Source organism: Heteronotia binoei, unplaced genomic scaffold (assembly GCF_032191835.1).
Source record: "Heteronotia binoei isolate CCM8104 ecotype False Entrance Well unplaced genomic scaffold, APGP_CSIRO_Hbin_v1 ptg000685l, whole genome shotgun sequence".
NCBI classification, from domain to species: domain Eukaryota; kingdom Metazoa; phylum Chordata; class Lepidosauria; order Squamata; family Gekkonidae; genus Heteronotia; species Heteronotia binoei.
The window spans coordinates 77059-101083 of NW_026800069.1; the positions used below are offsets into that span (position 1 = coordinate 77059).

General features: G+C 41.2%; 2 protein-coding genes across 2 annotated transcripts in view; one reads left to right on the forward strand and one right to left on the reverse strand.

The window, feature by feature from the left end:
• The first annotated feature begins 734 nt into the window (after positions 1 to 734).
• Positions 735 to 24025, forward strand: part of LOC132590775 (ADP-ribosylation factor-like protein 13B) — a 39612-nt gene continuing 16321 nt past the window's right edge. The window contains exon 1 of the mRNA XM_060263697.1: positions 735 to 980. Within this exon, the coding sequence (XP_060119680.1) occupies positions 910 to 980 (71 nt within the window). The 5' untranslated portion in view covers positions 735 to 909. The remainder of the gene's footprint in view (positions 981 to 24025) is intronic.
• On the reverse strand, positions 16257 to 17219 carry LOC132590773 (syntaxin-19-like). Its single transcript, XM_060263696.1, has one exon. The coding sequence runs from the start codon at positions 17153 to 17155 to the stop codon at positions 16274 to 16276; it is 882 nt and encodes a 293-aa protein (XP_060119679.1). The 5' UTR covers positions 17156 to 17219; the 3' UTR covers positions 16257 to 16273.

Here is a 24025-nt window from a genome sequence, read left to right on the forward strand (position 1 = left end):
CAAACACAATTAATTTTTTTTTAAAAAAAACCTCTAAAATAAAACATGCTTAAAGTATTAGCACTCTTGGTCAGTATCAAAACAAATATCTCCCCCCCCCTTCCTCCCCAACAGAGGAGCCTCAGCCAGTGGGGAAAATAGAGGCTTTGCTCTGTAGCTTCTGTGCAATTGAGAAATCCTGGCAAAGCAAGCTGTAACACAGAAAGAAGTAAAGGGGAGAAGGAAGCAGACTTGCTAGCGGGTTAGGGTTGACACCCTAACATTTGACACCCCCGATTTCAGAGAGTATTTGTGTAGGTCTGCAGTACAACAGCTAGATTTGAGTCCAGTACCACCTTAGACATTATGAGGATTTTGGGGGTATAAGCTTTTGATAGTCAAAGCTCCCTTTATTATATAATTAATTATGAGACCAATTCCATTACCATAAGCTGAGCTCTGTTAACTTTGCTGCTGCATCTTCCTGCACCCTTCATAAAGCTGATCCTAGTATTTGAGTTACTCTAATGGTGTAATGTCTGGCAAGAGGAGGAATGGGAGACTAATAAATAGATTTGCTCTCCCGTCTGCGGTGTGAACAGAAGTGCCTTTAGTAGTCAATGGTATTAGTCAAAGGGAGCTTTGACTATTAGTGATGATGCATCATAGAAACAATGATTTTTAACTTTCTTTGGATATAAGGTTATAAATTGTGACTTCTCAGAATTTGTTTTGTTGGGGTTTTTCCCAGAATCTCCTGAGGATGTGGCTCCAACAGTCGGCTTTTCTAAAATTGACCTTAAACAAGGACATTTTGAAGTCACCTTATTTGACTTGGGAGGCAGAAAGCGAATCTGGGGTATTTGGAAGAATTAATATTCTGAATCCTATGGGGTGATATTTGTTGTGGATTCCTGTGATTTGGAGAGAATGGAAGAGACAAAAGAGACCATGTCAGAAGTTCTAAAGCATCCAAAGATATCAGGGAAACCTGTATTAGTGTAAGTAACATTTTTAATTAACTACTAATCTATACATTAATAAATATTTTTCTTAAACATTTAGATTTTGTGAAACATCTTTTTTTTAAGCTGTCTTAGAAGTTGAATATTTTTTCCTGAGAATCATATCAGAGAAATTAAAATATATTAATGAATTTAATTGGAAATTATAGGATCATTCTTGCAGAATGACTCTCTATGGAAACATCACTATAATGACTGTGACATTCACTTTTTGTTCTTATTTTCTAGTACTACTTTCAGTAGCATTGTTTTATCAAATGAAACATTAAACACTTCATAAGAACAGCATTAAACTTTGCTGATTTATAAGTATTAATGAGGTACACATTTTTGACACAAGAGGGTGCAAGCGATGCATTTTCAGAAGGATGAAGTTTCTCAGAAGTATAATAGTCCCAATGGATTTCACAACAGTCAAGTGTGTCTACAGATCTAATTGTATTACAAAAAAATGTGCGCACAATAGTAGGATAGCAGCAAACATAATGCACTTAAAAATCCCATTGATTTCAGTGTGATTTATATATTTCTGTATAGTAAATTTTTATCTTGCGCATTTTCCAAGGATCTTGGTGATATATATGGTTCTTCCTTCCCAGTTTTATCCTGTCATCTTTATACATATATTTTACTTTCCCATTAAAGCCAAAAGAGCAACTGTGGCAGAACTATGCCTAATGCCACCACGTACCTACTGGCAGTGGTGGATCCCCTGTTCCCCAGCTCCTGTTGCCTACAATGCTTGAGCAGCTGGCTGGAGAAAAGTAAAGAATACTTTCTGAAAGTGTGAGGTTTTCACTGACTGTAAATAGAATAATATTTGAATCTCTCTGAAGGTCATATATTTTTGTGTTTACTGATAGCAAACATGAATTAAAAATTTCCAAAGTGAGACTGTATGTGGTTTGTGATCCCTGTTTTTGGCTTTCTATCATTCTTCTATTTTCACAGGGAAATCCCTGCTCCCTGTGAAAAGTGGTTCAGTTCACAAACCAACCTCCCAGTCTGTATTGGTTTGTGGCTTGGCCATGAACTGAAATGAGCTGCAGAAATGTGGTTCATGCCCATCCCTATTGCTGGGAGACACTACAGTAAAAATTACTGCTGAAAATAATAGGTGCCATAATAGGTGCCACAATGAAATTTCTGATTGCATCAGTATCATTTTAGACTGCTCCATTTTGTGTGCCATGAATTGCTGTCAATGGGTCTTTTAATGGACTTTTTTTAAACTTGGATTCTTTTATTGATATGGTTTGTTATATTTTTGTTTCATTATGCGCCACCTCAAGCAGAAGGAGTGGTGGTGTAAAATTGCTGTAAATAAATAAAAGTATGTTCATATATACCATTCAGTACTGTTCATAAATACAATTCAATACTGTCTTTTCCTTTCCCAGTACAATGTATCTTGTGATAACAGCATATATATCTTTATATATGTAGTAGGGTTGCCAAGTCCAATTCAAGAAATATCTGGGGACTTTGGGGGTGGAGCCAGGAGACATGAGGGGTGGAGCCAAGATCAAGGCTGTGAAAAGAATAATTAAACTCCAAGGGGAGTGCTGGCCATCACTTTTAAAGGGACCGCACACCTTTTCAATGCATTCCTTCCATAGAAAATAATGAAGGATAGGGGCACCTTCTTTTGGGGCTCATAGAATTGGACCCTATTGTCCAATCGTTTTGAAATTTGGGGGGTATTTTGGGGAGAGGTACTAGATGCTATACTGAAAATTTGGTGCCTCTACCACCAAAAACAGCCCCCCCCCCCAGAGCCCCAGATACCCACGGATCAATTCTCTATTATTTTCTATGGGAATAAATCTCCATAGGGAATAATAGAGTTCCCAGCAGACATTTCCCTCCCCTCCCCCCGCTTTCTGATGACCCTGAAGCGGGGGGAGGGCCTCCAAACCGGGGGATCCCCTGCCCCCACCTGGGGATTGGCAACCCTAATATGTAGTCATACTTTGATCCATTTTTGAGATGCAACAATGGTAGGGACTGGATTTGTCTTACAGTGTAGATGCTGTCTGTTGTTTGTTTATGCTTCTCTTCCAACATTTTTTTAACTGACTTAAAACAATTAGAACACAGTGTTAACTGTGTAGTTAAGGGAAAGGATTCTGACATGTAAACAGTAGTCAGTCTTTTGTCAGGCTTATGATGCGTTCTTAGGTAATATGAACCACAGAAAGAAACCTTAATGGTTCACAGGCATCTATGCCACTTTGAAGACCTTAGAGTATTCTGAAACTGATGAATGCCATGTAAGGAGTCTGCCTATAATAGACCCTAAAGATCTTGACAGATAAATGGCATGATGATAAGGAATGTTTGCACTAAATACTGAGTTTCTGAAGGTCTAATGTTTACTGTATCTGCTGCATTCGGGACCAACCTTTAATCCAAAACAACAACAGGGGCCTCACATATGTGTCTGTCTGACTTGACTCTCTCCTTTCTAGCTTGATTAAATAGATGGGATAGAGCAAAGTTATAGTCCAGTGGCATCTTTAAGAACAACAACATTTTATTCAGGGTGTATGCTGCAAGCCTAGAGTCAGGAATAGCATACTGCCCACCTTGTAAGATTGTTATTTCTGTTTCTGTTTCATTCTGTCTGAGGAAGTGTGCTTGCACATGAAAGTTGACACCCCGAATAAAACTTTGTTGGTCTTAAAGGTGCCATTGAAGTCTGTGCTCTTGCTTCACACCAACGTGGCTACCCACCTGGATCTATAAATAGAAGGAAATGAGTTCAATTAAGTGCAAGTTTGTTCTGCAGAAATGATTAAATGTAAAGTTCTATGTTCTCCTTTGCATCTAATCATCTTCCTTGCTCTCTCCCTTTTTAAAATCTTCAGTTCTTTCTGGCTTCTTCTAAAGGGACGGGATAAAATGTGGTACTCTCACTAATGTGATAACCCCCCTTTAGGTTTACATGCAGCTACTTCTGCTTCCAGGGCCAGCTTGCCCACTAGGCAAAGTAGGCGGTTGCCTAGGGTGCCAGGAGGGTGGGGGCACTGAATTGGGCTCCCCTGCCCTCCCGGTGCCCCAGGCAAGCACCTAGTTTGCCTGCCTCCTCTGCCCGCCACCGCCTGCTAGGGGAAGGGAAGGAGGGGACAGGCGGGCACCGCGGCGCCCTGGGAGGGGTGCGAGTCATGTGGGAGAGAAGTGGGGAGGAAGCAGCGGCAGCTGCTTTTTCAGAGGCTTGCTGGTTTTTCCTGCTGCCCCCACCCCAGCGCTGAACGTCCGGAGAGCTATGGCCTCCCTGCAGCTTTTCCCGCCGATCAGCAGGGGAGGGGGGCACTTGTAAGAGTCCTGGGAGCCAGCGCTTTGCTGCCAGTTCCCTGGGCGGAAAAATTGGGAGGGTGGGTGGGAGGGGGAGGCACTATGGAGCGGGGTGCATGGCATGGGGGGTGGGTGGGCATTGAGGCTGCCTGGGGCACCATGCGCCCTCAGGCCAGACCTGTCTGGTTCCAGCCCACCTGTTGAAGACCAATGATCTGTATATGCATTTTCTTTCTTTTTAAAAATTAATCTTGAATAAACATATTTTGGAAACTTATTACTTCCATGCTTTCTAGTGATAAATCAACATACAATGTGTTGGTTAATTACATTTTGATGAAGGGAATTCTAGGAATTGTTGTGATTTGAGCTACTGAAATTATTTTCAGCACCAATTGAAAGATTTGGGATGGGCTGAGTTTTATGTTATTTTCTTCACATATGACTCACTTTTTCTCCCCAGTGGGGACCAAAAGTGACAGTGAGGTGGGTTTTCCAGGAAAAACTAAATTGTAAATTTTCTTATTCAAATTTAAATAATTTCAATATTTAAATTGTGTTAGCAAAACATCAGTGTTGACAAAAGGAGGCAAATACACCATGAACAAGCCTAGACCTTGAAAAAGCATGAGTTTGTCCATGTTTCATATCCCACATCTAGCTCATCTAACATGACTGATTTGCAGCACACCAGCCCTGACAAACATAGATGAACAACCTAATCTAAATATGTGGAGTGTAAAATTTTCCACTGAAAAATATAATATTGGAAAGCTGGTGATTCATAACTTTTCCGTAACCTATAGGTTAGGCTGAGAGTGTGTAACTGACTAAGGTTACTAATCAGGCTTCCATAACATACTGAGGATTCAAAACTGGATCTCCCAGATCCTAGTCTCACACTTTAGCTACCAAACCATGTTGGCTTTCAAGTTTTGAAATGAAGTTGTGACCTTCAGCTTGTTGTTACGTTGTTGTTACGTTATCAGCCTTATCTACCCTATAGAGCACATGTACCTAATCTGTCTGTATATTTATGTGTTGAATTTGATAGTATACAAATCAGTGTTTCTTTACAAATCACTAACAAGTATTCAAAGTAATGAAGATCCATTTTGTCTCTTTTCATCTTGTGTAGAAGAATTGGAGGAAACTAGATCTGATCAGTGAATGAAACAAATTATTGAGTATAAATACCTTTGATAGCTTTAGTTAATATGATCTGGGTGCAAACAGTTTTTAATTCAAGTCTTATTGACTTTGCCCCTCTAATTTGTCCTGGCTTGGCAGTAACATCTTGCAATGTTAGTTTCACATATTAATACAGGATATATTATGATTTTGATCTAATTTACAAACGGTTACTTTGATCACTGGCACCCATGGAAATAGTTTCCAGTTTTAGAACTAAGAAGTGAGCAGTACAGCATGTTGGGCAGTCCTATCTTCATTCTTTCTTATTTATCATAAGCTCTCTTGAGCCTTAGATATGCTAATTACTTACATTGCTGTATGTATTGACTGTGTACTTTAAACTAGTAATCTTTTTAAAGCCATCTTTTAAAAGCACATCTGTTATATTCATGCAGTGTATGAACAAGGTCCTCTTAATGAAGCTTGCTTTGAAGATCAGTGGTTGAATATGAGAACCATGTGCTGTACACAGCTTTAAATGTATCTTTAAAATACCAAACTTTATTTCTTCACACATTAAAAACACTACATGTGAAGAAGTCATATGTGAGATGTGGCTCCATAGCACAAAGTAATGTATTTGTAATTTCTCATTTTTTTATTGACACAAGTGTATGTTATTTTCTTGGCAAATGTTCTAATCTTGTGTATAACTGGATATTAGTGTTGACCTGCTTGGTTTGAGAGGTCTTGTAAATAAGGGCCATAACACTGTTATCAGCTAGCTGCAGGTGGGAAATATGATGCTATTCCAAGATCTATTTATGAATCTTCAAGTGCTGTACTACATATTTTTGCCAACGAAAATGTCCAGTGTTTACTTATGAATGGGAAATTCATTCCCTCCCTATTTGTTCAAATAAACTCAGCCTTAGCCTTTTCTTATTTCAGAAATGGCATTTTCTTCTGAAGTTTTGTTTTATTCTGCAATCGTGATGCAGTTGGGAACAACTGGGCTGGTAACACACCCCACCAGATGGAAACAAACTTGTTTAAAATTTTAGACTGTGAAACATGTCCTGATGTATCTTTGAGTCTTGTCAGTCTTAAACTGATTTTGCAGTTCTCTTATCTGACTTTTCTTTGGTCTACTTGTGCACCTTCAAATTTAACTTTAAAACCTATGAATACTAGAAATTTTTTAAATTAATTTTTTTTAAAAAGCAAATTCTACACCCAGTGTCACACTCTGCAAAATCAGGAACACGCAGAGATATGTATATGACGATATTCTGGAATATCAAGTAGCTGCTTTGAGTGAAGAGGTTTAAACCTATTCCTAGTTGACACATGAACAATGAGCAGAGGGAGGGAAAAGATACTATGTATTTATGATAGACTAGGAAGCTTAATTAATACCTCAAGTACTGTTGCAGTGCTGCATTTGTTAGCTTAATGGTTCCCAGACATTTAATTATGAGAATTTACCTGAAAAGCTTAAATGGATCAGAATTTGCTGGTCATTCCCTCCACTTGTTCTTTATGTAGGTTTTTGAGAAAGTCATCTGTTGGCAATAGGGGTGCCAGGCGCCCTCTGGCCACCAATGGGAGATGGGGCGATATGGTGGCCAGATCCAGTTTGGGAGACTCCAGGAAATTTGGGGATGGAGGAGCTTAGAAAGGTCAGTGACCCTAGTGGGGTACAATGCTTAAAGTCCACCCTTCAAAACTGCTTTTATGTAGTTTCATCCAGTGGTAGTGTTACTAGAATATTTAAGGTCCTCCCACAACCTCAACAGAAATAATAGTACAAGAATGCTCCTTTTTCTTTTTTTACCCAATTGTAATTTTAGAGCTGTGAGAACTCACACAACTGATGACATCTTTATGGTGACAGGTCTTTAAATTTTACTGCACCATCTTTGGATTTATCCACAGAAAAGCTCTTCCCATGCCCGTGCTGTAATGTTTAAAAAATACCTTAGAGTTGGAAACAACTGGCGCTTGCACAGGGGGCTACCCTTTCCTTTCTTTTTATGTAGATGGTAATGAAGTGATTCCAAATCAAAGGGTTTTTAAAAAATGAAATAATTGAGATAATCAGTATTTTTATACTTTGAGTTGCGCTAAAGCTGAATTAAGCTGAAGCCAGTTGTAACCATAATAATATTTAAACTGCTTACAGAACCCATTTAGATTTCTGTCAGCTGCTAAGAATTTCTCTGAGTTGTTGGTGATTATAGCTTTCTTTATGCTACATGGTTTGTTTTCATTGTTCGGTATGAATCTGTGCTAGTGTTGTCAGCTCCAGGTTGGGAAATGCCTGGAGATTTTGGGGGTGGGAGGGGGTACAAGGCCATAGAATCCACCTTCCAAGTGGCCATTTTCTCTAGGTGAACTGATCTCTGTGGACTGGAGATCAGTTGTAATCCCAGAATTTTTCCAGCTACTACCTGGAGCTTGGAACACTAGTCTGTTCTGTCTGGTACAGTGAAACTGTGCTGTCTTGTATAGTGAAACTTTTTTTTTTTAAAACTTGCTAGCTCAGTAGCACCTCGCCTAGTTTGTGACACTACATGGAACAAATATACTAGCAGTTCTATGTAGTATTCCAGTGTTTTTCAATCTGGAGATTTTGTTCTAAAATAAAGCAAATTTTGAACTGAGTGGCACCTTTAAGACCAGCAGAGTTTTATAAAAGGTATAAGCTTTCATGTGCACACAAAAGCTTATACCCTGAATAAAATGTTGGTCTTAAAGGTGCCACTGAAATTCAAACTTTGTTCTACTGCTTCAGACCAACATGGCTACCCACTTGGATCTGTTATAAAATAAGTGGAACTGTTCTATATGAAAAGCAGGTATGGAGGCTAGAAAGCAGTCTTGTGGTTGCTTGGTGGACATATTTCTTTTGTAAAGCAGCAAATGGATTCCTGAAAACTCTGTGCCTTCCTTTCTTTTGTAATGATGGAGTAGTTCAGAATGTCATAACTGCTGATATGATTACATGCTTCCTGGGTTCAGCCTGTCCAGGAACAAAAATAATTGAGAGACATTCAGAACACAGTTTAAAACTTTTCAGTTTTAAAAAGCCACAGGTGGGAAAACTTTTGGAAAAGAAGCATTTGGGAAAGTAGTTCAGCTTTGAACGATGACCAGGGAACCCAGGCTTCAACTCAACTTCAACTATTAAGCTCACTAAATGACTTTGGCTAGTAACACATTTTCAGATCTCTCTAATGAACATATACATTGTGGTTGTGAGGTTAAAATTAGGAAGAAGGACTGTGTATGCCTCCTTAGATGAAAGTCAGGATTAAAATGTGTTAGGAAGGTAGATAGAATGTTGCTGCTTGTAATATAAATAAGGCTAGCAGCGATTCTGTGCCCCAGCCTCCCTATCCCTTTGTACAGGATCTGCTGATGCTTGGATGAAGGATTAGCCTTCAAGGCATCCAGATCAGAAACAAATAAAGAGACTGTATAGGTGGAATTTCACAAATACTAGACAGAGGAGCAGAGTCAGAATGATGTATCCTGGAAAGTTTGCTGAAACGGGACTGGGAAGCCCTGAGTTCAGCTCCCTCCTTATTGAATGTCCTTGAAGTAGTCACCATCCTTCAGCCTAAATTTACCTCACTGGGGTGCTGTGGTGACAAAAGTACTTTTGTCAGCTGCTTTTTAACAGCAATACTTCCTCTCAGTGCCGTGATCCAGTACATGCCTATGCTGTATGCTCAAAAATGGTTCAGTGCTCAGAATGGCCTTGTCTAGAGTCTTGCTTTTGTATATTCCCTGCAGGTTTGTTTTCTGGCTCAGTGACTTTTTTGTTGTTGCATTGTGTGTGTGTTTGTGCCCATGCCTGAAGTCATGGTGACCTCTGGCAACTCCTACTGGGGCATGGAGGACAGTCAGAGAAGTGGTTTGATAACCTGCCTCTGCCTCCCGACTCCTGGTATTCTCTGGAGGTCTTCCTTCCAAATACATACCAGGGTCACCCTGCTTAGCTTCTGAGATCTGACAAGATTGGACTTTCCTGGGCTTTCCAGGTTAGGGTTGTCTCAGTGACTTCTAATAAAAGTGTGTGGCTAAGAGGAATGAACACAAGTGAGACAATGAAGTACTTTAGGTGTTGAATGTTTCTTAGCTGAACAATGGTTTCATAATCTAAAACAGGGTTTCCCAAACTTTTCTTACCCATGGCCTGGTTATTTTTACACTTCTCCTTCATGACCCACTAAAATTTTGGAGTGGAGCCAGTAGACTTTGGGGGGTGGAGCCAGGAGACAGAAATTATGTCATTTCCTGTGGTGTCAAGGACCAAGTGATGTCACTTCCAGAGCACACTGAACCAAAACTCCACTTTTTTTTCTGTGATGTCACTTACAGGGCACTCCCCCAAACCTGCCTTTTCTTTGGAAGTAAATTCATTTTCAGAAAAATCTCTCTGAAACTCATGCTGAGCCAAAATGGGGGTGGAAAGTGTGCGGTCCTCTCTTTTCACCCCCACACCTGCATGCACCTATCTGTTTGTGTATTCTTCTCCAGCTTGCAAGCACTCCTAATGCCCATGTTGAATTGCCTGCACCACCTACACATCTCTTCCTCAACAGCACTGGCCAGTGTATGCAGTTGGGAGTGCTGTTGCCATTGCCATCAGGAATGCCAGCACTGTGTACCACCCACACTGGACCCTGACAGCTGCTCTACCTCAAAATATGTTGATGCATTTAGTAGGCCCTTCCTTCAGCTACTACTACTGGAACCCTGTCTCAAGCTACAAGCAATCTTGCTTGGTTTCAAGAAAATCTTTCGACAGCTATTTTCATACTTTTTTTGGCTGAAACATTGGGGAATTGCTGTGAAAGGTAGCAGAGAATCATACTGCAATTAATGAATTAATTTCAAGTTATATGAAATTTATACAAGCTTTTCTGCAGTTATCCCAAACAGGATATTTATGAGGGACTTGCAGCTTTTTACTGGCTGTGTTTCCCATGCCTTTAAAAGCAACCTGTTGTGCAGATACTTAGCCAGTGAACTACTTTCATCCTTTTTTAATATCTACAGGAGGAGTTTAATTTTGGTGTCAGACAGCTGTTAAAAGCAGGACCAGTAAAATGGTGCCAAGCTCATAGTACCATCTCTTCCAGTGCTGTTGAGATATACCGCAGTAATCTCCAATAATCTCTTTCTGCCACACTCTCACTCACTCACACAGAAATCTCATAGAAGGCCACCTGGCTACAAATGGGGGTGCCAACGTTTCATTGGCAGAGCTCCTATGTCTGCAACATAAATATGATGAATAGAAAAGTTTCATCCAGTAAAAATGGAAGGAAGGAAGGAAGGAAGGAAGGAAGGAAGGAAGGAAGGAAGGAAGGAAGGAAGGAAGGAAGGAAGGAAGGAAGGAAGGAAGGAAGGAAAGGGAAAGAATGAAATGGAAGGAAAGGAGAAGAAAAAAAATCATGGAAAGAAGGAACATAAACATAAGAGGAGCCATGTTGGATCAGTCCAAAATTCCCTCATACAATGCCCCAAAAGCACCAGAATGTCCACCAGTGGGGCCAGGGCACTAGAAGCCCTCCCACTGTTGCTTCCCCCCCCCTCCCAGCACCAAGAATACAGACAGAGCATCACTTGCAGGGAAAGAAAGAAAGGCAAAGAAAAAAAAACCTTCCTCACCATCAGATGACCCCAGCCAGCAAAAATTCTGCCCAGGGGTTGTTTGGTAAAAAAAAATAGCTACTGGAATGCCCACTCCCCACACACACACCGTCCCGGCTTAAAAAACACACACACACCCTTCTTTGCCACCCAGGCCTCCCAGAGAAAGCTCTCCAAAAGAACATACTGCAAGGCACATGAAAGCTCATACCTTGAAGAACACTTCATGGGTCTAAAGTTCCAGTGGATGCTAGCTTTTCTCTCAAACACTGGAAGCGGGGGAGAAGGAAGGAGAGGCAGCCCAGCTCCTCTCTGCACAATACCGAGGCCGAGGTCAGACGCACATAAACTGATGAGATGGGCATGGATGAAAGCCAGATGCATGTCGGATTTTATGCGGTTGTCCAAACATCAGCATCTGGCTATGGTCGTTGGCTCGTTCATGTCCTGAACTGCCACGACTAAGACACGGACTTTTTTGATAGTACATTAAATCTGGAATAAGAATGCTTCTGATGATTCCCGCACATACTTTCTATGTTTGAACGCTCCATTGTAGCCGACTCGTCGCAAGTGCACATCCACTTCCCTGCGAGAGCTCACTCCAAATGATATCATTGCGCCAGCAATTGTTGACTCAGCCTTCCAACCTTCCGAGGTCAGTAAAATATGCACCCAGCTTGCTGGGGGCGGGGTGTTTAAATGGGGGGGAGGAAGATCACCCACTTTTGCTGTCTCCCCGCAAGGCAGAGAGACAGCAAAGAGAGTTGCTGTGCTCCCCCCCCCCCATTTAAACACCACGTCGGGGTGTTTAAATGAGGGGGAGGAAGATCACCCACCTTTGCTGTCTACCCACCAGGCAGAGAGACAGCAAAGAGAGTTGCCATGCTCCCCCCCCCCCATTTAAACACCACGGTGGGGTGTTTAAATGGGGGGGGAGGAAGATCACCCACCTTTGCTGTCTCCCCGCCAGGTGGAGAGACAGCAGAGAGAACTCCTGGGCTTCCCCTTCCTTTCTGGATGTTTAAATGGGGGGGGGGCAGATCGCCCACCTTTTCTGGCACCTTTTTTTTTTTTAAGCCAAGCGTAATATCCCACGTACTGCGCTTGCGCGAGTGTGGAATGCCATCTCAAAAAATGAGATCTGGTTGAGACCTTTGATCAACCAGCGACGGGATCAACGCTGCTGAGAACTGAAGGATGGAGGGATGTCTGATCAAGAAATTCGTTGTAAAAAAACTGTGGGGTAAATAGCTACGGGTTAGGGGTGGATTTAATGGTGAAGTGTGACCGTGGCCAGAGATGGGGCAAGTCTAGCTTTGCTGGGGGCAGGGCTAGCTTTGCCTTTTCTTGTGACCCGGTAGTGAGGCTTCCATGGCCTGGTACCGGGTCACTACCCTGCAAATGGGAAACACTGATCTAAAGCAATAAAGTGGGGTTTTGTATTATGTCTGAATTGTGACTAGCAACCTGAATGGTAGACAGAGGCCTCCTGCAGCCTGACTGAGAGTAAATGTGACTAGGCTAGGAGTGGTGTATGCCGGCAGGAGGGTGAGGGCAGGATGGCCCACTGAGGAGTTTAAAAACCAGCTGGGGGGCGGGGCTGGAAGGAAGAGGAGGAACTGAAGGAAGTGGTGGTGCAAGAGTGATGGCACAGGGAAAGGTGATTACAGGGAGATGGCTTGGCCAGGGGAAAGAAGGAGATGGGAATGCCTAAGAGGGAGATGATGCCACCCTGGAGGCATGGCATCCACCGCAGCTGTCAGGGAGACTGCAAGGAACATTTCTGCCATAGCTGCTGTTGCAGATACCTTTACATGTGATTCATGAAAGTTCATACCCTACCACAAATTTTGTTAGTTATTAAGGTGCTACCAGACTTTTACTCTTTTCGTTACCTTTACATGTTTATTTGATATTAAAGAAGCCATTTGGAGAAAAATAACTTAAGATTTTAACCATACATGCTTAGTTTGAAAAACCTGACTTACTTGGCAACCTACTAGTCAAATGCTACTGATTCTAATAATCACCTGGGTGAGAGGGAACAGGTGAGAACGGTCAATTCGTGCTTTGCCTTTTTAAAAAAAAAACTAAGCCACATTCTTACTACAGACAATTATGAATGTTTGTCGTTTTAAATGGCTTTTCCCCACAAACATTTTTCTCTACAGTTGCTGTTTCCCTTATTAGTTGTGGGGAGATTGCCATTTAAGTACATATGTGCTACTCTTAGGGATGCCAGCCTCCAGGTGGGACCTGGGGATCCCCTAAAATTAACAGTTCATCTCCAGACTACAAAGATCAGCTCCCCTTGGAAGAATGGATGCTCTGGTGGGGGGATTCTATGGCATTGTACCCCACTGAGGTCTCTGTCCTCCCCAAGCTCCAACTCCAGATTTCCAGAAGTTTCCCAGTCTCTGGCTGCCCTATCCCCCCCCCATCCCCTTTGGTGAGGGGGAACTGGCAACTCTAGTTCAAAATGTTGTCTGAATGTAATCTACATTCCTGATAAATCATAGTTGGTCTATTTTTGAGTAAAATGTCTTAAGTGTTTTACACACAGTAAAGCTTCCATAAAATCAGCACATGCAAAACAAAGCAGTTCCACTCTTGTCCTTAAAATGCCCATGGTCACTCCATCTAGAGTTCAACTGAAACTTGAATCCCACTTTTAGGCCTGCTTCAGTTTAACATGTCTGCTGCACTTAAAAGTTTTCTTCCTTTGTTATTACAACACATTGTTTCTTCAAAGTTTTCTGATATGTAAATTGCCAGCATTGTTTAATTTAATCTTTCCCACGCATGCATTCACACTTGTCTCATGCTTGTAATAGATTTTCACTTTACATAACAAACGGTATGGAAATAGTTTCTTTAGTCTTGCATTCTTCTAAGGCCAAATAGATAGCTTTTAAAAGGAATTAAATTTGCATTTGTGAAATATGGTAATATGACAGCTATAGAGTGTTAAAGTTGCTGACAGCATACAAATTGTCTCATGGATGAAACAACAACTGTTTGCCTCCAAATAATTGTGGTTACTTTGACTTTTTTGGGTTGCAAGTTAAAGCCACCTTAGTGCAAAGCATCCTGTCACAGAGGGTAACAAAATAACAATGTGGGATCTTTGAATTTGCTGTTTGCTTTTAATGTCTAGCAAGAAGTCTGTGTTCTGCCTTATTTAGTGGCAAAATGTATTTACAAGCTGATAACAGTCTTGCAGTGACTTTTGTTTAAAGAGATCTTTTATGCTATTTCCTATTTTATATGCCCTGCTGTGGCAGGGATTGGGCAATCCACAAATTTAATCAATCAAACTTTCAAAAATGTGCACACACAGAAATGTTGAGACTGGGATCCAGATAACCTTACACTTATTTCTATGCATCAAGGGAGCGTTTAGCCTGTGTCCCTTATACTGCAGCCCTCCTATTCTTACTCCATAAAACAGCATTCTTAAAGTTCAAGGCAGGGATCCCCAACATGGTGCCTGCTGACACCTTTCCTGCCACCTACCAAGTGTGTTTAGAAAGTGGGTGGGACCCGGCGGGGTTTTTGCTCAGCAGGGCTTCTTATTAAGCCTCGGAGATCTGATTGGGAGTGCTGATTAAAACATATTAAAAGGAGTTGCTGTTAGAGTTATGCATAACATTACTCACTGCCATTTTGTAGTTAGTGTTGCTTCCTGCATCTGCAATTTAGCATTTGTGCCTACTACCCCATGAAAGAATTCCAAAGGTGTTCGCGGGCTCAAAAAAGTTGGGGACCCCTGGTTAGATACACTTGAAAGCATTTTTTTAAACGGCTTAGGGAGGAGTGTCAAAGTGGGAGAAGTCAAACATTCCACTGAGTAGGCCAAAGTTTTGGGGGTATACCTAAAGTCTCCCAGTCTACGTACACTGTTTTGTTTTTATACTATATGATCCCTTGGCCGTAGAATTGGAATTGGTCTCAGCTGTCTCCATATATGCCATGGATAGTATGTTTGCAATTATTCAATATATGTAGCCTTAATTTATGTTTATTGTTGTACCTTGCTTCTAAACTCTTACCTAAGAAAGACTTTACTTCCTATGTTAACTCTTTTCGTTTGACAAAAACAGCGGTGCTTCTGGAGTTCTACCCTTTTGGACTAACACATGCAAATTAGGGGAAATGCATGATGCATTCACTCCAAGTTGTTTCTGCAACAGCATCTACATTGGTGAGCAAACTACCAATGTGTTTTGTGTCTGAGTGTATCAGTGAGACCTGTGTTATAGCTAAGTAGCTTATGCATCAACTGAGATCTCTGATGTAGCTTATCTCCTTTAAAAGTGCATTTAAAAAAAAAAACTTGTACAGATGGCAGGGAGGAAAAGGTGCACTACAAAGAACAGCTCTGTTCCTTCACTGTGTGTTATGTTTGCAGCATAATATATTTCTGTGTGGCTTCTATTCTCAAACAGGTTGTTGTTTCTGAAATGGTCAGCCCAACACCATAGTAATAAATTGTTCCAAACACTGCCTTTCCAGGCAGTCTGTTCTCACAACTGGGAATATGCAGCACTTACTAGTGCAGCTAAACTCTTCAAGATAGTGTATGGTAGTTCTGCAATTTTCCTGCCCCCTAAGTTGCTGACTAAAATTTCCCCCAAAGTGTCTCCATTCTAATGAGAAGTGCTGCACATAACATTATCATATGCACCTGTTAAGTAGTGCTGTAACATCATTAGTGACCTGTGACTTGCAACGTAACTCTTTTTTAATCCCTGCACTGTCTTGTTCATATTTTAAGAAATACTTTTTTCCAATAACTGTAGTTCCTTTACACTCAGTTTTAAGAAATACTTAAAATATAGGAGATTCCCCCTCTTCATTGCTGCCTAAAAGCAGTTCTTGGCTAGCTTTTTAAAATCGTTGCAGGTAGCAAATACTCTCTTCACAGAACCCATTTTCCCTCTTCCTTCCTTTTTTTTTTTTTTTTAAAAAAAAATTGTGCTTTCTTACCTATCCTGCTTTACAATGCACACAGTTTGAGGAGAGGAGTGAAGAAGAAAAACTGTGTATGTATGTGGAATAATGTTTCTGTACCTGATAAGGCAGCATAGCTACTCTCTCTCTTGCATTTTTAACATGCAGGTGGGAGCTGCTGATGCTGGAGTGAAATGAATAGCCTGGAAAGACCTTTATGTACAGCAGGGGAAGCACCAACAGCATATTGCTCTACAAGGATTTTTCTTTCGATACTTGGCAGCTAGTCTGAATTTCTCACTTGTTGTCTGAACATAGTCTTGAGTATTAACTACTTCCATTTCAATGCTGTTGATCATTTCTCCTTGTTCTTCTACCAACAGTGAGATTTGGATGAATAAGTCCTTTAAATCTTTCACCTGGTTCTCAAGATTGATCAGTTCTTTGTGTCTCTGTTCAATCTCAGATAACTGAGTTTTAGTGATCTTAACTTCGGTAAGCAAGTTTTCATTGAAAATTTCCCATTTTCCTTGCCAAACCATATCATTAGCTTCTTCCTCGGAGACCTCCTTTCCAGCCACCTCAAGCTGACGCACGATAAAGGTCTTGCATTTTTCTTGCTTGGCTGTTATAGCATCATTGTACAGAAACATGATATTTTGGAAACGACGGAATAGGACAGCTCGCTGAGAGCTAAGGACCCTCACAACAGCAGATAAAGAACCGTGTGCTTTTTCTACCTTTTTTACAGTTTTTGATAAGTCATCCAAGCACTTGCTAATGTGCTCTGCTTGAATTTTTATCTCTTTTGTAACACTACATTCCTTTTTAAGAATGCTGAATCTTCTCATGGAAGCTGTTAGGCTCTTTTGTTGCTGACTAAACTTTTGAACATCATCTGCCAAATTGTTGATATCATTATGAAGTCTTTGGATTTCATTTAGATACCTTTCTGTTACAGGCTCCCTTTCAAAAATAACAGCTGCTTGTTCAAACTCTGCTTGTTCCTCTGACACAACCCTAGGAACATTGCTGCTTTCTTCCAATAACTGTAGTTCCTTTGCTCTCAGTTTAAGCTCTTGAAGGCGGTCTTTCATCTTCTGCAGAATTCACTAGGGTACTTCTGTCATATATCCGTATAGCGATGTAACCCTAGGGATTAAAAACCACTTTAACTATCAGTTATGTACTCATTGACATGTTACATGGATGATAGAAAACTTTGTAGGCATATAGAGAGGAAGTCAGGATAATACAACAGCCCTAAGCTAAGTAAATGCTCTTCACATGGCAGGAGGAACCTTTTCCTTAGCCTTGTAATCTAAAATCATTGGTCCCACAATAGTCTGGTTTTGCAGGCACAAGGTGAACAGAAATAGTGATCTCATAAGAAACATCTTAGTCTGATACATAGTGCAGTGAGCACTCTGCAGTCTTGTATGCTCTCCCTACCTCTTCTGTCTCTCTTTGAAATTCCTTCTTTTTTGAAACTAACAAAGCTCTCATATAGATATAACAGTGCTCTGCTACGAAATCAGTGGGTACCAAGATGTGTGTCAAATGCACAACTACGGCTAGAGATGGGTGTTCTAACTATGGAAGCTAAAATCTCCTTAGCCTTCCTTCAGTATTGGAAAAAAATAAATTTTCAACCACAGGGACTAACCCACCTGCTTCTGCTGGATGGGTGTCACTCTAAGTGGCTAAAATCAGTGCACCACAAAATACATACTTTAGGTTTTCACCCAAATGAACCTGAATATGCGAGGGAATGAAATCAAGGCAGCTCTCAAACAGAGAGTAATAGATATGGAGAGACAAACAGATCTTAACAGATGCCCTAATTTTAGAATGCCAGATCATCTCAAATACCATATGGCCTCCATGGCTTATTTAACACACTTAGACTCACACAAGTTTTGGAAAGCTTTGGATTTGGAATACTGTAATTGATTATTGGCTGATGCAAATCGGTATACTACGGAATCTGTGGCGAAATTTTGGGTAGCTTGTTACAGCATCAGGAAAAATAAGCTAATTCTGTAATAATTTTGAGTTATGGTTTTATCTTCTCTCTCCTATTTAATTGGATTTTAATATAGTTTTTATGTAATTGAGATCCTTACAAAAGACCCGTGTGTGTGTGTAAACTTTATACTTCATATGCTCCCAGTATTTTATATTCCTGTAAATGGCTTGATGCTACAATAAATTTTGACTATAATTCTACATAGGCTTGCTCTACAAACCAGGTTTGAAACTGGTCAAACCTAACCATCTTTTAAAAGAAGGTGGGTACATATAAGAAGGACATGGCACCTTGTATACATGTTTGTGTACTTAGCTTTAATCACTTGAAAATTATACAGTTGTACTCAGAACCTGTATTTAAAATCCCTATATATTATGCAAGTTATGAAACTTTTGTAGAATTTACCTAAATTAATTTACAATCCTTTCTAGTTCTTCCTTGAAAGTGCCCTTGTGATGATTTTCCACAATTCTTCGTAATAAAACCATTAGCAATAGTAATGTAGAATAGATATATAATTCTAATGTACATAGCATTTCATAAGCAATACTGGACCATCATATTTCAATCCAATTGTTGGGAAATTGCATTTCACACACAAAATGTTCTATGTGAATCAGTGTTTATTCTGATAATTTTTTGGCACTGCAAAACTGTTGACTCCCGTAACAGAAAATGTAGTTAAAGTTGAGTCTTTAGTAATGTTATGAAATTGCTTGCCACCAGTGTAGAGAATTCAGAGGAAATTCAGGTTGGAGCACATGAAAATAATCTGTAGTAGTGATTCACGATGGCAGTGACTTGAACAATCTCTTGTGGCACCATCTAACACATTTATTGACATTGGGAATTCAGTATGTCTGACATCTGTAATTAAAGTACAGATCAGCAATGTTTTCAGCCAGTGTCAGAAGGATTATATTGGACTACAATAAATTCCACTATTGGGGAAATCAGCAATTTTTAGTTGAATCCTTTTAGTTACGATTTTTGCATATAATCTGAGAACCTGTGTAATGACTGGAAGAGCGATAGGGTCTTTGATTCTTTCTGTCTACCGCTGCAATAATGCCCATAATTTTATTAACCTTTCATGTTTTTCCCTAAATATTAAAGTTGTATTCCTAAGAGTTATGAATAATTCCAGATGCAACAAAAATACACAGGAGTCTTGTTTTTATTCTAGTAGAAATATTTTGAACAAGAAAGAGGGCCATGAACCCTTATGGTAAAGGGGGGAAATATGTTTAAGGTTGCATGACAAGACTACTGTTAATTAAAGTTTGAGGTGTCCCCCCCCCCCGGAAATACCAATTTCCCCTTAAATTGCCCCTGCCACTTTACACTGGCAAACAAGTATAAGCTACCCCTTGTCAATCATGTTAAAGTCTACTTCTGGTAAAATATAATGTTGAAAGCTGAATTTGGGTACCACAAAAAATCACCTAGAAAAGCCCTCGTGTACAATTTTATTATTATTGATGTATGACCTAAATGATACTGGGTGGAGATCACTGAGGTAACACTCCCAGAGAAAGGCAATATGATTCACAAGTACAGAGGAGGAGTTCACAATGCAGCATTGCTCATAGTGAAGCAAGAACTGAACTTGTCAACTCACAGTGATGAACATTAATAAAAAGCATTATAAATGTATATGTTGTTTCGAAAGTAATATGATGGGCTGATGTTTTTTGTGAACAAATTTTTGAATAGTGTTACTTTAATCTCATTCTAGGGGCTGATAAAATGTTTTTATGTGTACTAGATACTGGAGAGTTAGTGTCTTATTTGTAAGGATTGTTACTTCAGATTGGAACATTCACTGTGGTGCTATTGAGGTTCCACTATATTTATTGTCAGTTCTGTAATCAGAGAAATAGAAAGTTTATAAATTGCTTCAAGCCTACTGAATGGATGCAAGTTTGCTCTGCTATTGCAAAGTAGGTTTCATGTACATATTGCAGGCAACATCTTTAATAGTAAGCTGAAGGCCTTGAACTATTTCTGGGCTTAACATATTTCACCTTTCTTTCTGGAGCAGCCATTGTCAGTTTGACAAGATTTTGGATTTTTAAAAAAGTCTATTAAAGTTTATTAATTGTCACGTAGACAGTAAATATTTCTAACTAGAAGTAGATTCATTTAGTTATGAATCTGGTTTGACATGTGAGATTAAACATACTTACATTTCTAAACAGAAAGCTGTTACAGGCAATTTACTAACTTGCCCTGCGTCAGATGAGTGCAAGACAAACTTTCCCAGAGTAAAATAACATAGTGTACAGGGCACAGAGAAAAGCCTTCAGCAATAAGCACTAGACGTCTTGTGGGGGCAGGGGTAAGGCAGGCAGTGTCAGTGTAAGAAACGAGGACAATACAAGCATATGAATGTGTTCCTATTTCTTCTAAGTTACTGAGCCCTGGTGTATTATTGGTTGGATTTTAGCAGTTTTTCCACTTGCTTGACCAGTTTTCCTCCTCAAGCCATCCTGTGTTCTAGTAACTTCTGCCGATGTGGATCCCATGATCTCTAACATATATCTTTCCAGTGGTCAAAAGCTGTGTTCCCTCTAAACTGTGCACCATGAGCAGTCGCTAGGGTTGCCAGGGCCAGTTTAGAAAATATCTGAGGACTTTGGGGGATGGAGCAAAGGGAAAGGTTGTGACAAGCATGACTGAACTCTGAAGAGAATTCTGGCCATGACATGTAAAGGGACTGCACTCTTTTTAAATTCCTTCTCTTCATTGGAAATAATGGAGGATGGGGAATCTTCTTTTGGGGCTCATAGAATTTGACCCCCTAGTCCAACCTTTTTGAAACTTGGGGGGGGGGGAGTTGAGAAGAGGCATCAGATACTATGCTGAAAATTTGATGCTCTGCCTAAAAAAAACAGCCCCCCCAGCCCCAGATACTCACGGATCAATTCTCCGTTATACCCTATGGGGACCAGACTCCATAGGGTATAATAGACTGCCCAGCAGATGTTCATCCCCCCCCCAACTTTCTGATAACCCTGAAGCAGGTGGAGAGCCTCCAAATCAGGGGATCTCCTGCCCCCAACTGGTGATTGGGGGTGGGGGACAAAATCACGGGGAAAATTGATATACAGTACATCACAGAAGTGAGTACGCCCCTCACATTTTGTAAATATTTAAGTATATCTTTTCATGTGACAACACTGAAGAAATGACACTTGGCTACAATGTAAAGTAGTGAGTCTACAGCTTGTATAAGTGTAAATGTGCTGTCCCCTTAAAATTACGCAACACACAGTCATTAATGTCTAAACTGCTGGCAACACAAGTGAGTACACCCCTAAGTGATAATGTCCAAATGGGGCCTAAAGTGTCAATATTTTGTGTGGCCACCATTATTTTCCAGCACTGCCTTAACCCTCTTGGGCATAGAGTTCACCAGAGCTTCACAGGTTGCCACTGGATTCGTCTTCCACTCCTCCATGACGACGTCACGTAGCTGGTGGATGTTAGAGTCCTTGCGCACCTCCACCTTTAGTTTCAGGATGCCCCACAGATGCTCAATCGGATTTAGGTTTGGAGACACGCTTGGCCAGTCCATCGCCTTTACCCTCAGCTTCTTTAGCAAGGCAGTGGTCATTTTGGAGGTGTGTTTGGGGTCATTATCATGTTGGAATACAGCCCTGCGGCCCAGTCTCCGAAGGGAGGGAATCATGCTCTGCTTCAGTATGTCACAGTACATGTTGGCATTCATGGTTCCCTCAATGAACTGTAGCTCCCCAGTGCCAGCAGCACTCATGCAACCCCAGACTATGACATTTCCACCACCGTGCTTGACTGTAGGCAAGACACACTTGTCTTTGTACTCCTCACTTGGTTGCCGCCACATATGCTTGACACCATCTGAACCAAATAAGTTTTTTTTGGTCTCATCGGACCACAGGACATGGTTCCAGAAATCCATGTCCTTAGTCTGCTTGTCTGCAGTAAACTGCTTGTGGGCTTTCTTGTGCATCATCTTTAGAAGAGGCTTCCTTCTGGGATGATAGCCCTGCAGACCAATTTGATGCAGTGTGCAGCGTATGGTCTGAGCACTGACAGGCTGACCCCCCACCCCTTCAACCTCTGTAGCAATGTCATGGTCTAGGGCTGCATGAGTGCTGCCGGTACTGGGGAGCTACAGTTCACTGAGGGAACCATGAATGCCAACATGTACTGTGACATACTGAAGCAGAGCATGATCCCCTCTCTTTGGAGACTGAGCTACAGGGCAGTATTCCAACATGATAATGTAATGTACTGAGAACCGAGACGGTTTGAAAGCAACATAGTTTATTCAGTAGCACATTACAAGAGAGGGAACACGCGGGCCGGGCCCCACTTATATACAGTACCCGGAACAACCCCCCTCCTCTGACCAGGCCAATCCTGGTCGGTCAAACTTTCCACCACAGATCTTGATGGGCGAGGCGAATGGCGAGCTCCATCTGGGGACCCAGGGGGTCGCCTTTAGTAGCTATCACCATGCGGCCAGGTAACTTATGTTCAATACATAACAGATAATGATCCCAAACACACCTCCAAAACAACTACTGCCTTGCTAAAGAAGCTGAGGGTAAAGGTGATGGACTGGCCAAGTGTGTCTCCAGACCTAAACCCCATTGAGCATCTGTGGGGCATCCTGAAATGGAAGGTGGAGGTGCGCAAGGTCTCTAACATCCACCAGCTACGTGACGTCGTCATGGACTCCAGTGGCAACCTGTGAAGTTCTGGTGAATCTATGCCCAAGAGGGTTAAGGCAGTGCTGGAAAATAATGATGGCCATACAAAATATTGACACTTTGAGCCCCATTTGGACATTATCACTTAGGGGTGTACTCGCTTGTGTTGCCAGCAGTTTAGACATTAATGGCTGTGTGTTGCGTAATTTTGAGGGGACAGCACATTTACACTGTTATACAAGCTGTAACTCACTACTTTATATTGTAGCCAAGTGTCATTTCTTCAGTGTAGTCACATGAAAAGAGAAATATTTACAAAATGTGAGGGGGTGTACTCACTTCTGTGACATACTGTGTGCTTTGAATGATCATATTATTATTAATGTTAGAAATATGTAGAACTACACAAAATATGGCAAAACCACAAATGCATAGCACAATTGCAAAAGGTTGTGTATGTGGATATGCCCTTCAGGCCTGCGCAGAGGAATTTTTTAGGTGAAGCCCAGTGTGCGCGGTACTGGCTCCACCCTTTCACCTGGGGGTCATCTGCCATGGCCCAGTAAGCCGGGACGCCGGCAGCGAGTCCTCCAGGTGGTAGGTGTTATATTAACGAGCTCTATCTGCCCGGGTTTGATGTTAGAGTTTTCCTTCTCTTAGGCTGGCAAAGTTGGTGGGCCCAGCCTGCCCATCCGGTTATACCGCCGGACAATTTGGTCGCACCATGACGTAGCAAACTCTGTGAAAAAACGGGGGGGGGGGGACCAGCGAGAAGGTGTTGCTACGGATGCAGTACTGCAGGAGAGGCCATTGCAGTGACCATCTGCCAGGCATAGCCAGACAGTGACCACGCAGCATTCACTACACCGGGAGAGGAGAGGCTATGTATTGCGCATACACTTTCCCTGGGGGGGTAGGATACCCAGAGGGAGCCCACCCCCCACCACCCCCATTGCATGCAAAAGGATACAATCAATAAATTCTGTGCTACTCAGGTGCAAGTATCATTCAGAGACAACAAAGTCTTTCGAACAGAGTCCCAGAAAAAACAAACAGATAAGGGAGAAAAGACTTTTTCTGAAGCTTTCTTCAAGATGATGGACTCTGGAAGAGCAAAGTAAACTTCCAAATAACGAGGTCTCTTGCCCAATGATCATTTAGACACAAAATAGGTGCCTTTTTCAAAGACATGACTGCTTCCTCAATAACAATTTACATGGAATGGATCAGCCTTC